This window comes from Pelophylax lessonae (assembly GCF_965119305.1).
Source record: "Pelophylax lessonae genome assembly, chromosome: 5".
Taxonomy (NCBI): Eukaryota; Metazoa; Chordata; class Amphibia; order Anura; family Ranidae; genus Pelophylax; species Pelophylax lessonae.
Genome location: NC_138772.1, coordinates 288,400,773 through 288,414,832, shown reverse-complemented (window position 1 = coordinate 288,414,832; position 14,060 = coordinate 288,400,773). Strand labels below are relative to the sequence as shown.

Below are 14,060 nucleotides of genomic sequence, written 5' to 3'. Positions count from 1 at the left end.
TTTGTCCATTCAGACATGGAACTGTGGACCGGCCCCACCCCCTCTCTCTCCTGATTGGCTGACTGACTTTGATTGACAGCAGCAAGAGCCAATGGCTCCAATCAGGAGGGAAAGTCTCAGACGGCCGAGACACTCATGGACATTGCTGGAAAGAGATGGGGTTCAGATAATTATTAGGAGGTGCTGAGGAGGCTGCTACACACAGAATGTTTTTTATCTTAATGCATAGAATGCATTAAGTTAAAAAACCTTCTGACTTTACAACCCCTTTAAAATGCTGCATTCAGGCTTTAGTATTATTTGGCTACTATGTAACAGGTTCTAGGAGACCACAGTCACAGATGCAGGGAATGATCATGGGCAAGTATGACCACATAGAAGCACAGTAAAACTAACATGTAGCCATGCCCCTACATTTCAATGCAACAGCTGCATTCTTATATAAAGAAAAATTGGCAACTTTTTGCTTATATTCCTATGGTATAAAAGCTCTGAGTAATAAAACACGGTGGTTCGTTTACACTGTAGCCCAATGTAAATCCCTTTTTGACTGCTTCATAATATGTAACAATATGAATATGAGTGAACATGAGAAACACAGAAATTAATTTCTGGTTTTCAACGTAAGGGAAGATAAGAGGCGGGAAGGACGGCAGCTTTGTTAACATTGTTAACAGCAGAGGCAGACGATGATGCTTTGGTTGACAAATGGAAATAATCCAACAGTTCCATGTAGGAAGCATCCAAAGTCTTTCCATATGTAAGTTGATAAAAAAAATATCCATGGATTGTGAAGATAAAGGTGTGATTTCTGTAAAGCACGGAGCCTCTGTCAGGCTCTCTCTCTAAAAAGCATACTTAGTATGCTAAAGCTGGAGCCTTCTGAATCCAAGTGTTCATACAAATAAAATAGAATTTGACTAAAGACCATAAACAGGGAGGGGCTTTGTCTTCTGTTGAACAAAATGTCCCAAATCCTGTTCACTCGTCTTCCTCCCTCATCTCAACAATGTCTGTCAATTCCTCACACTGTGGCATATCAGTCATTGCTGAATCTTCTCCTTCCACTGCAGTATCTGTATCGCTCTTCTTTTTCTAGGATGAAAAATGAAAAATAAGCGGTCTTTTATTTGACTAAAGAAGCTATCTTACCATTCTACAGAATCATTATAAACAAACAATGCAGATTATCTTTTTACCTACTCATCGTCATGTCTGAATAAAAGTTTGTAACAAATGCATGCATTGTACTGAAAAATTATGAAATATCGAAGACTATTAAAAACAAAAAAAAAAAAGGATGTATTGAAGCTTACCGGTTATTAAATGTGGTACCTGCATTTGTTTCATTTTTTCAGGCTTCCTCCTATTTATTTATGCCTAATAATCCTGTGGAAAAAAAAACTTTTTGCCCCTTCTTGGCTACACTCAGTCCCCTACTATATCCTTGAGGGCAGTCAAAATGACTGTATCATCCAGGCTAGACTTCGAATACACGTTTTGTTCATTTCTATTATATGGTAGTTGATGGGATTAGTAATTTACAAAAGAAACTTAAAAAGCATTGTGCTGTCTTTCCAGCTCACAGAAAGAGAGAAGAAAACTGCAAAATCAACAGGAATGTTCTGCACTTGCTGAAAATGATCGACTTGGAAAATGCATAATAATGCAGGCACCACATCTACGAACTGGTAAGTTGCAATATATTATATTTACTTTGAAGGGGAAAAGGGAACAGCCCTTTTAGTTATAAATAAAATATATTTTATATAAAATTCATTGGTAATGAAGCAGATTGTCTAACATCTTGTATTTCTTCTTTTCTGTATGAGACCACCAGTTTCCCACCCCTTCATTTGCAAGATTGCTATCCCAGCCTTTGAAGACCTATTAAGCCAACGAGCCTTGCAAGTGACAAGCCTATGTGAATGACCATCTGCATATCAATGAGTGTCACCAGAGACTCAAATGGGGCTTCAAAGGAATTTAGTTAGCCAGGATGTATAAATTGTAATAGAAAATCCTTAGTCAGCCAGAGCAGCCATTTTTGAAAACAATACTCTGTGACCATGTGACCTCCGAGATCGTATGCCGAACGGAGAGGTATCACCCGGGTGTCACTTATGGCAAGTGGGTGAGAGACGGAGCAGTATCAGGTGGGTGGGAGATGGAGCAGGTGAGAAACAGAGCAGTATTGAGTGGATGCCGAATGGAGCGGTATCACCCGGGTATCACTTACGGCAAGTGGGTGAGAGATACCGATCTGCCAGCAGATATGCTAATATGGAATTGTTTATATCTTTAATTTGTACATATGAGAGTGGCATATTCAATACCATTTGTAAACTGAATTATGCTATGTGACATAATTTTTCCCTTACATGAGCATCACCACCTAATGGTTGGAAGAGGAGAAGACTAGTCTCGGACCCTGACATAGGATGTACAAAATATCGGCCTTTATCGGCCGATACCGTTATGTGATGGCCAAAATATCGGTATCGGCAATGAAAAACCGATATTGGTCGATCCCTATTATAAACCCATATAGCACAGCTCCACTATTTAGTTCTTTTTATCGGTTGAACTTGGCAATGACCTTTTGTCTACTATATTTCTGGTGCAGGGCTGACTATGCTTTCTGTCTGGCACTGAAATTTCCCCGTTGTTATTGGCCCTCCGATATGCCCTTGTCTGTTAGATTTAGGTTGTGATGTTGGAAGTCAGAGCTTTCACCATAGCAAGTTGTCATGCAGTAGGAAGTTCTCACAGTGTCAAGCAAAGAGCAGCTGCTTTTCCACCTCCTCTTCTCTCAGCCCCATGTCAGTTGGCCATAAGTACATGTCTACCAGCCACAGAGAAATGGGGATGAGCCAGAAGGTTCGAGGTCACATGACCATATATGCAATACAACTAACCACCACCAGTGAATGTCTGGAAAAAGTCACATTTACTGTTTATAAAATGTACATCATGCAGCCTCAAGCATAAGAGATAAATGGGCTGCTGGAATCATCCAAACCTTATTGTAATTGCCACTTGTGCACAATCTTGGTCAGGCCACATGAAACTCAGGAGAGATTATGGGGATGATTTACTAAAGGCAAACAGACTGTAAATTGTATGTTTTGTTGCACAGTATACAGATAAAAAATATAAAATGATAATAATATATGTGATAACATAAAATCCTACTATGGTAATAAACGTTTCTGAATAACTTATATAATATATATATATATATATATATATATATATATATATATATATATATATATATATATATATATATATCTTATATTATATAATATATATATATATATCTAATATATATATCTGAATATAAAAAACAATTCCTTTAATACACCTAGTAATTGATTTACTAAAGGCAAATAGACTGTGCTCTCATTTTCCCCAGAGCTTAGTGAATGTGGTGAAGCTTCACTTTTGCAAAGGACAACCAATCAGGTGCAGTTGAAATTAGAAAAAAAAAAAAAAAAAACAACACTTATCCTTGCATGGGATTAGATGCTGGAAATCAGCAGAGATTCACCACATTCACAAAGCTCTGAGAAAAATGAGTGTACAGTCTAAAGTATTTGCCTTTAGTAAATCAACCCCTAGGTGTAATAAAGGATTTTAAATAATCTTAAAATAACAAGATATATACGTTATTCAGAAAGGGCTTTCAATGTAATATTTATTACCATAGTATGATTTTCTGTTATCACATAAGTTATTATAATTGTATAAATTTTATCTGTATACTGTTCAACAAAACATAAAATTTACAACCATATGTCAGGCTGAGGTGATTGATCTTAGAGGATAGATTTTATGTCACTAAATCTATGTTTAGCAATGATAAGTGATAGGGTTTAATCTTAGGGACTTTTAGTAAAAGATACATTTGAAAAGAGGTTAGGAGTTAAGAAGAGTAAAAATAAATGTAATATAAAAATAATGTGTGCCAGATGCCAAATGTAAACTTAACACGTATTCTCTAATTAAAGGGGTTAAATGGTAATTAAGAGATAGGAAGAGTGTTAGGCGATTTGTATATTGTATTTATCCATATAATGAATTATGACTTATGAATGAATAAATGAAAAAAGAAAATGATGGGCAGTACCTGCACATGCATTATTTTAAAATATAGGGTGATAAGTTACATCCAAAATTAGGCATTTCAGTTAGCATAAGTTGAGCATCTTCTTGGATCCTCTGACAATAGTTTTATCTCAACATAAGATATCTATTACCATAGACTCAAATTAGCCAGCTCCTGTTTCCTAAAGTAAGTAACTGCACCTTGAAAAAAAAGCAGCATGGAGACTGAAATAAAATTCTGAGATAAGTAACTATAGCACCAATATACGAACAAAGGTCTGAAAGCAGTGCTCCTCTACTAGCTTGCCTAGTTGTGTAAGTACATGATCATTATCTATTTTTTCAATGTATGTATTTGCTGCAAAATCAGTAACAAAGTAATATTATATATATATATATATATATATATATATATATATATATATATATATATATATACACACACACACACATATACAGTGCTTTGCGAAAGTATTTGGCCCCCTTGAACTTTTCGACCTTTTGCCACATTTCAGGCTTCAAACATAAAGATATAAAACTGTAATTTTTTTTGAAGAATCAACAACAAGTGGGACACAATCATGAAGTGGAATGAAATTTATTGGATATTTCAAACTTTTTTAACAAATAAAAAACTGAAAAATTGGGCGTGCAAAATTATTCAGCCCCCTTAAGTTAATACTTTGTGGCGCCACCTTTTGCTGCGATTACAGCTTTAAGTCGCTTGTGGTATGTCTCTATCAGTTTTGCACATCGAGAAACTTAAATTTTTGCCCATTCCTTCTTGCAAAACAGCTGGAGCTCAGTGAGGTTGGATGGAGAGCGTTTGTGAACAGCAGTTTTCAGTTCTTTCCACAGATTCTTGATTGGATTCAGGTCTGGACTTTGACCATTCTAACACCTGGATATGTTTATTTGTGAACCATTCCATTGTAGATTTTGCTTTATGTTTTGGATCATTGTCTTGTTGGAAGACAAATCTCCGTCCCAGTCTCAGGTCTTTTGCAGACTCCATCAGGTTTTCTTCCAGAATGGTCCTGTATTTGGCTCCATCCATCTTCCCATCAATTTTAACCACCTTCCCTGTCCCTGCTGAAGAAAAGCAGGCCCAAACCATGATGCTGCCACCACCATGTTTGACAGTGGGGATGGTGTGTTCAGGGTGATGAGCTGTGTTGCTTTTACGCCAAACATAACGTTTTGCATTGTTGCCAAAAAGTTTGATTTTGGTTTCATCTGACCAGAGCACCTTCTTCCACATGTTTGGTGCGTCTCCCAGGTGGCTTGTGGCAAACTTTAAACAACACTTTTTATGGATATCTTTAAGAAATGGCTTTCTTCTTGCCACTCTTCCATAAAGGCCAGATTTGTGCAGTATACGACTGATTGTTGTCCTATGGACAGAGTCTCTCACCTCAGCTGTCGATCTCTGCAGTTCATCCAGAGTGATCATGGGGCTCTTGGCTGCATCTCTGATCAGTCTTCTCCTTGTATGAGCTGAAAGTTTAGAGGGACGGCCAGGTCTTCGTAGATTTGCAGTGGTCTGATACTCCTTCCATTTCATTATTATCGCTTGCACAGTGCTCCTTGGGATGTTTAAAGCTTGGGAAATCTTTTTGTATCCAAATCCGGCTTTAAACTTCTCCCCAACAGTATCTCGGACCTGCCTGGTGTGTTCCTTGTTCTTCATGATGCTCTCTGCGCTTTAAACGGACCTCTGAGACTATCACAGTGCAGGTGCATTTATACGGAGACTTGATCACACACAGGTGGATTCTATTTATCATCATTAGTCATTTAGGTCAACATTGGATCATTCAGAGATCCTCACTGAACTTCTGAAAAGAGTTTGCTGCACTGAAAGTAAAGGGGCTGAATAATTTTGCACGCCCAATTTTTCAGTTTTTTATTTGTTAAAAAAGTTTGAAATATCCAAAACATTTCGTTCCACTTCATGATTGTGTCCCACTTGTTGCTGATTCTTCACAAAAAATTACAGTTTTATATCTTTGTGTTTGAAGCCTGAAATGTGGCAAAAGGTCGCAAAGTTCAAGGGGGCCGAATACTTTCGCAAGGCACTGTATATATTCTTTGTTAGTGTTCATTTTTTTTATATAACATGGAGAAGTTAGAGTCTCTGTCAAACTCTGCAGTAGAAGTTAATATTGCCACACCCACAATGCAAAGCATCACACCAGAGGCATGTGTAGAGCTCTATCAGGCTGCATTGTTGCTATTCCAGTGGGTGGCTGGGGCAAGGTAAAACCATAGCCCAGCCACCGGTTTTTAGTGCCCCCTGGCTGCCAGTGTGAAACAGCTCTCAGGCTATAATAGCACCTGTGCATGCCTATTACCATGGAGACACCCAATGTACATACATTTTGAGGAGTATCCTATTATTCTTTAATAGGCCCCAATGCAGGTCATTGTAGTAAACTATGCAACTGACCCGGCATTAACCTCCCTGGCGGTAATCCCGAGCGTGACTCGGGGTGGATTTTTTAGTCCAGGATCGGTATCCCCGAGTCACGCTCGGGGTAGATGTGCAGAGAGCGCAGCGGTGTCTCTTACCTTCTCCTGGCGATCCAGCGTTAATCTCTCATTGCTGTGACCGCCAGCCGAGAGTCCCGCCGCTCGTCCGTCGGTGTGATGACTTCCTAGTTCCGTTCCCTGCAGCAGCAATGCTGCATGGGAGCGGAACTAGGGAGGGAAGTTCAAAACGTTGCACAAAACACAAACACATAACACATTTTTTATATATATATATATATATATATATATATATATATATATATATATATATATATGCATATACAGTGGGTACGAAAAGTATTCAGACCCCCTTAAATTTTTCACTCTTTGTTATATTGCAGCCATTTGCTAAAATCATTTAGGTTCATTCTTCTTCCTCATGAATATACACATAGCACCCCATACTGACAGAAAAACACAGAATTGTTGACATTGTTGCAGATTTATTAAAAAAGAAAAACTGAAATATCACATGGTCCTAAGTATTCAGACCCTTTGCTCAGTATTTAGTAGAAGCCCCCTTTTGATCTAATACAGCCAGGAGTCTTTTTGGGAAAGATGCAACAAGTCTTTCACACCTGGATTTGGGGATCCTCTGCCATTCCTCCTTGCAGATCCTCTCCAGTTCTGTCAGGTTGGATGGTAAACGTTGGTGGACAGCCATTTTTAGGTCTCTCCAGAGATGCTCAATTGGGTTTAAGTCAGGGCTCTGGCTGGGCCATTCAAGAACAGTCACGGAGTTGTTGTGAAGCCACTCCTTCGTTATTTTAGCTGTGTGCTTAGGGTCATTGTCTTGTTGGAAGGTAAACCTTCGGCCCAGTCTGAGGTCCAGAGCACTCTGGAGAAGGTTTTTGTCCAGGATATCCCTGTACTTGGCCGCATTCATCTTTCCCTCGATTGCAACCAGTCGTCCTGTCCCTGCAGCTGAAAAACACCCCCACAGCATGATGCTGCCACCACCATGCTTCACTGTTGGGACTGTATTGGACAGGTGATGAGCAGTGCCTGGTTTTCTCCACACATACCGCTTAGAATTAAGGCCAAAAAGTTCTATTTTGGTCTCATCAGACCAGAGAATCTTATTTCTCACCATCTTGGAGTCCTTCAGGTGTTTTTTAGCAAACTCCATGCGGGCTTTCATGTGTCTTACACTGAGGAGAGGCTTCCGTTGGGCCACTCTGCCATAAAGCCCCGACTGGTGGAGGGCTGCAGTGATGGTTGACTTTCTACAACTTTCTCCCATCTCCTGACTGCATCTCTGGAGCTCAGCCACAGTGATCTTTGGGTTCTTCTTTACCTCTCTTACCAAGGCTCTTCTCCCCCGATAGCTCAGTTTGGCCGGACGGCCAGCTCTAGGAAGGGTTCTGGTCGTCCCAAACGTCTTCCATTTGAGGATTATGGAGGCCACTGTGCTCTTAGGAACCTTAAGTGCAGCAGAAATCTTTTTGTAACCTTGGCCAGATCTGTGCCTTGCCACAAGTCTGTCTCTGAGCTCTTCAGGCAGTTCCTTTGACCTCATGATTCTCATTTGCTCTGACATGCATTGTGATCTGGAAGGTCTTATATAGACAGGTGTGTGGCTTTCCTAATCAAGTCCAATCAGTATAATCAAACACAGCTGGACTCAAATGAAGGTGTAGAACCATCTCAAGGATGATCAGAAGAAATGGAAAGCACCTGAGTTAAATATATGAGTGTCACAGCAAAGGGTCTGAATACTTAGGACCATGTGATATTTCAGTTTTTCTTTTTTAATAAATCTGCAACAATGTCAACAATTCTGTGTTTTTCCGTCAATATGGGGAGCTGTGTGTACATTCATGAGGAAGAAGAATGAACTTAAATGATTTTAGCAAATGGCTGCAATATAACAAAGAGTGAAAAATTTAAGGGGGTCTGAATACTTTTCGTACCCACTGTATATATATATATATATATATATATATATATATATATATATATATATATATATATATATATATATATATGTGTGTATATATGTATATATATATATATATATATATGCACACACACACACATATATATATATATATATATATATATATATATATATATATATATATATATATATAAATACCTATACACACACGTATATATATATAAAATTATATTATTGATTCAATTATAATTCATGCGTTATATATTATATATATATATATATATATATATATATATATATATATATATACATACACACACACACACATATATATATATATATATAATATATAACGCATGAATTATAATCTAATCAATAATATAATTTTATTATATAATAAAATTATATTATTGATTCGATTATAATTCATGCGTTTGTGTTTCAAATTTATCACATCTGGGATGTCTACTAGACTCTTCTTTGGTCAGGTTTAAGTCAGTAATTACTAAGAATTGTAGGCCTATTATACATAACGCCAAATTTCCATGAAAAAAATTGTACCGCTTTTGGTATATAATTCCTGACATAATCATACCGCCAGGGAGGTTAAAGATGTTATGCTTACCTGCTCTGTGCAATCGTATTGCACAGAGCGGTGCCTTACCTCTGTTTTGAAAGTTCCCCGCTAAAGCTCTCCTCTCTTCCTTCCTGCAGTGCCCCTCAACAAGCTGGCTGCTAAGGGGGCGCTTGTGTACATGCGTTTCCAAACCTGCATCCATAGAGAAACACAATGCAGCCCGGCCATGTTCCCCACTCCCTTCTCACAGGATCTGACTGACAGCAGCTGGAGCCTATAACTCCTGATGCTCTCAGTGTCTCCTGTTAGATTAGGATAAGAGAGCATAGGATTGTCTAAATGAATAATATGGGTATTTTAAAGTACCTCAGGGTGACTGCACTTCAGCAATCTTTGTTACCTTAGAACTAAATTAGGGCAGGTCAGGTTCCCTTTGATTATAATTCACAGTAACACACCGTACGCCTAAAAAACACACCCTGAGATAATCCAGTGATGTTTTCTTTTACCTGTTTTCGATATACGTAAATAGATGCAATAGCAACCATGGTGGACTCTCCTACAAAGCCAGCGAGGAGGGATCCTACACCTAATGTGGCTCCATGAACCCTGTGTACAAGAAATAAAGATGAATTACATAAACACACAAGAATATACCTCCACTGTGTGCAACTAGCAGATGACCATTAAACAATGAACAATAATAACATCTACAGTATTTTAAAGAGGAGGGAAAAGATCATACTTTCAAGCCTAATTATCTAGTAAAATACACATGAAAATGGTTAGGTTTCTGTAAATCTGGCATTACAGTTTATGCAAATGTTATTTTATACAAAAAAAACTTCAGTCTTTTTGTAAAATAATATTAACAGTGCATCCAGAAAGTATTCACAGAATTTGACTTTTTCTACATGTTGTTATGTTACAGCCTTATTCCAAAATGAATTAAATTCATTATTTTGTTATGTGCCTTTTACTGAGGAGTGACTTCCATCTGGGCACTCTACCATACAGGTCTGATTGGTGGAGTGCTGCAGAGAAGGTTGTTATTCTGGAAGGTTCTCTTCTCTCCACAGAGAAATGCTGGAGCTCTGTCAGAGTGACCATCGGTTACTTGCTCACTTCCCTGACTAAGGCCCTACTCCCTTGACAGCTCAGTTTGGCAGCCCGCTCTATTAAGAGTCCTGATGGCTCCAAATGTCTTCCATTTACGGATGATGGAGGCCACTGTGCTCATTGGGACCTTCTTTTCTGTGCCGTTCCCCTGATCTGTGCCTCAATACAATCCTGTCTCCTGTCTTGGGAGGTCTACATACAATTCCTTGGACTTTATGGCTTAGTTTGTGCTCTGACATGCACTGTTAACTGTGTGACCCTATATAGACAGTTGAGTGCTTTTACAAATCATGTCCAATCAACTGAATTTACCACAGGTGGACTCCAAGCAATTTTTTAGAAACATCTCAATGATCAGGATGCTTATGTACATGGGATTTTTTTCCTTTTTTATTTTTAATTAATTTGCAAAGATTTCAAACAAACTTCTTTCATGTTGTCATTCTGGGGTATGGTTTGTAGAATTCTGAGGAAAATAATAAATTTAATCTATTTTGGAATAAGGCTGTAACATAACAAAATGTGGAAAAAGTGAAGCGCGATGAATACTTTTCGGATGCACTTTACTCAAAGTGTAAGTTCACCTTTGCAGAAAATCTGTAGGGTGACCTTACACTGGACCCCCTCCCCATCCCCCCAGTCCCGCTGTACTGTAGTCCCGCGATCCTGCTCTGTCAGTGACTGGGATGCTGCTTCACCAGTCCGGGGATTTGAAATCCCTGGGGCTTATGCCCCATACACACGTGCAGATTATCTGCAGACTTTTGTCTGCAGACTTACCAAAACCATATAATATGAGGTCAAACCTAAACACTTTCAATTTGTATGCAATCCGGCAGGCCCTTGCACTACATAGAAAAGGTAAGTCTGCAGACAAAAGTCTGCAGATAATCTGCACGTGTGTATGGGGCATTAATCTCCTTTCCATACCTCTCAGCGTGTATGAACAAGAGACATTCTATATGGTCAGCACCGTCACATGGACAGCGCTGCCCAATCAGGACCTAACCTGTCCTGTCAGCACTGTGAGGAGAGAAAGCCAGGAGGATTTCAAATCCCGGGATCAGTGAAGTGGCGTTCTGGTCCCTGACAGAGCAGAATCGCAGAACTACATTACAGCGAGATTGGGGGAGGGAGAGGGGATCCAGTTAGGGTTGCCACCTCATCCCTTTAATCCAGGACACACATTAATTACACAGGTTCTGTGGCTGATTACGAGGGTAATTAAACTCACTTGGTGCCTTATGTGCATTATATCAGCCTCTCCTGTCCCACCGGGAGACCCGGGCATCCTACCTTCACCGGGTCTCCATTTCTTTGAATTTGGCGCCGCCGAGTACCCGGAAGTGATGTCATGACAGGACATCAGTTCCAGGTACTGGCGGCGTCGAATTCAAAAACTTACAGCATTTAAAACAGCCAAACTTGGCGTTTTGAATGCTTTTAAGTGCAGAGGAGGGGTTTGGGGTCTTTTAGACCCCCAGATCCCTCCACCACAGTACCTGTAGACATTAAAAAAAAATTATTTTTTTTCAATGTTCGCAAATATTGGCCAATATCGGCCGATACCGATATCCGATGACCAAAAAATCGGCATCGGCGGTAAAAAAACGATATCGGTCGATTACTATTACAAACGTCTTTATATATAGACCTACACTTTGGACAAATTCACACCTTATGGGTTGAACTGCACTGAGTAGTTATGCCCAATGCTAGTCAAGGCAATTTACCTTGAGTCCTATTAGTTTAATTCCCACCACTGCAATGCAGGACGTGCTACTTTTTAAACTTTTTTTTAGTTTAGCACAGCATTTATAACACACTACACCGCATGCAGATGAATTAAATTTATTTTTTTGGCATTTTAATAAAGTTGGAACAAAAAATAAACAATGTGATGCAATATTAAAGTGCATCTGCATTGCTACCTTCATAGCATGGTGTGAATGAGTCCTTATAGAAACTCTTACATACTGCATACACATACAGTTAAACATAAGTGAACACATACTGTATACACACATATTGTACATGATCACACACATGGATGGATGAACTTTAAAGTGCAATAACTAAAGCCGGCCATACATGGATCAAAATTTTGGCAGTTCAGCAGGGACCAGACGAGATTCAATCCATGTATGGGCAGGCTGATGTACCCAAGTCGATTCATTGATCATCTTGGGTACAACCAGCCTGGTGGATTTTTTTACATGCAATTACTGCTAGCAGCTATAGCTGCTGGGATTTTCTTTCCTTCCACTCATGGGTGAAAGGAAAGAATATTAAATTATCTATGGGCTAACACATTTCAGCTTTTACTACTCTTCCAATTTCAAAAATTCATTAACTAGGAGGAAGTCACTCATCAAACACAACATAAAAGTTCACAAAACACATGGTTGCATGTTCTACCAAACATTTCAGTTCAAATAAGCAAGTGTTCTATTCACTGTGTTCTCTATTAAACAAGCTTCAGTGTTCCCTGAACAATAGTCATTGTTTAGTGACCACAAAGTTTACATTGAAAGAGTTCATTTTAAACTAAATGCAGTATGGAAATTCACAGAGAAATTAACCCTTATCTATTGGCAAGCGTCAATTTTTGGCATTTCTTTTTTGCTTTTAAAGTGATTGTAAGGTCTCATTTTTTTCCTATAAAAATAACAAACATGTCATACTTACCTGCTCTGTTGCAGTGGATTTGCACAGAGCAGCCCGGATCCTCCTCTTCTCGGGTCCCTCTTCTGCTCTCCTGGCCCCTCTCTCCTGTTCAGTGCCCCCACAGCAAGTAACTTACTATGGGGGCACCCTAGCTGGGTCAATGCTCCCTGTGTCCATTTAGACACAGAGCCCTGACCCGGCCCCACCCCATCTCTCTCCCGATTGGCTAGCTGACCTTGACTGACAGCAGTGGCAGCCAATGGCACCGCTGCTGTCTCTCAGCCAATCAGGAGGGAGAATTTCAGACGGCTGAGACACTTGTGGACATCGCTGGACAGAGAGGGACCTCAGGTAAGTTAAGGTGGCCGAGGGGGGCTGCTGCACACAGAAGGTTTTTTTATCTTAAAGCATTAAGATTAAAAACCTTATGACGTTACAACTCCTTTAAGCAAATGCAAAAAAAGAAAAAATCAGCAGAAGAGTTTATGTACTAAAGCAGAGGCCTCCAAACTTCTTTGATCCTTTAGCTTTCAGTGTGATAGCCCCCCCCCCCCACATTAGAGTTCCTATTTACATTAGGATCCCCACCAGAGCCCCAACCTTACATCACGGCCTCCATCAGATTACCCCCTTATATGAGGGTCCCCCCTTAAATCTGGGCCACCATCAGGATCCCCCCCCCACATCAGGATCTCTATCAAGGCCCCTATTTACATCAGGGTCCCCATCACAGTTTCCTATTACATCAGGGTCCTAATCGCCCCCCCCCCCCCTGCCTTACATCAATATCCCCATCAGAGCCTCCACTTACATCAGGATCCCCATCAGAGTCAGCCCTAACATCAGGGTGCCCATCAGAGTCCCCCTTTCCACTGTAAGGTTTGTAGAGTAGCTGAAGCAGCAGGGCAGGAGTCAGGACACCAGTGAGGAGAAGCTTAGACCATAAACATCCTCTAGTGACCTGAATCCTTACTCTGTGCACTTTGAGAACATGCCCCTGACCCTACTTGGGGGCCAGCTGAAATCCTGTAGCAGGCTGGATGTGGCCCGTGGGATGTAGTTTGGAGACCCCTGTACTAAAGTATCACATGTACATTTTAACAATACACCTATTCCCACATGCTATGCATTTAAACATTTATCAACATTTGCTTG

At 39.8% G+C, this 14,060-nt stretch overlaps 1 protein-coding gene across 1 annotated transcript in view; it reads right to left on the bottom strand.

Annotated features, from left to right (window-relative positions):
• Window positions 1–268: 268 nt before the first annotated feature.
• The window catches only part of ANKH (ANKH inorganic pyrophosphate transport regulator), a 218,646-nt gene continuing 204,854 nt past the window's right edge, over window positions 269–14,060 (bottom strand). The window contains exons 11-12 of the mRNA XM_082258414.1: window positions 9,629–9,728; window positions 269–1,095 (exon numbers count right to left, since the gene is read on the bottom strand). Of these exons, the coding sequence (XP_082114540.1) occupies window positions 982–1,095; window positions 9,629–9,728 (214 nt within the window). The 3' untranslated portion in view covers window positions 269–981. The remainder of the gene's footprint in view (window positions 1,096–9,628; window positions 9,729–14,060) is intronic.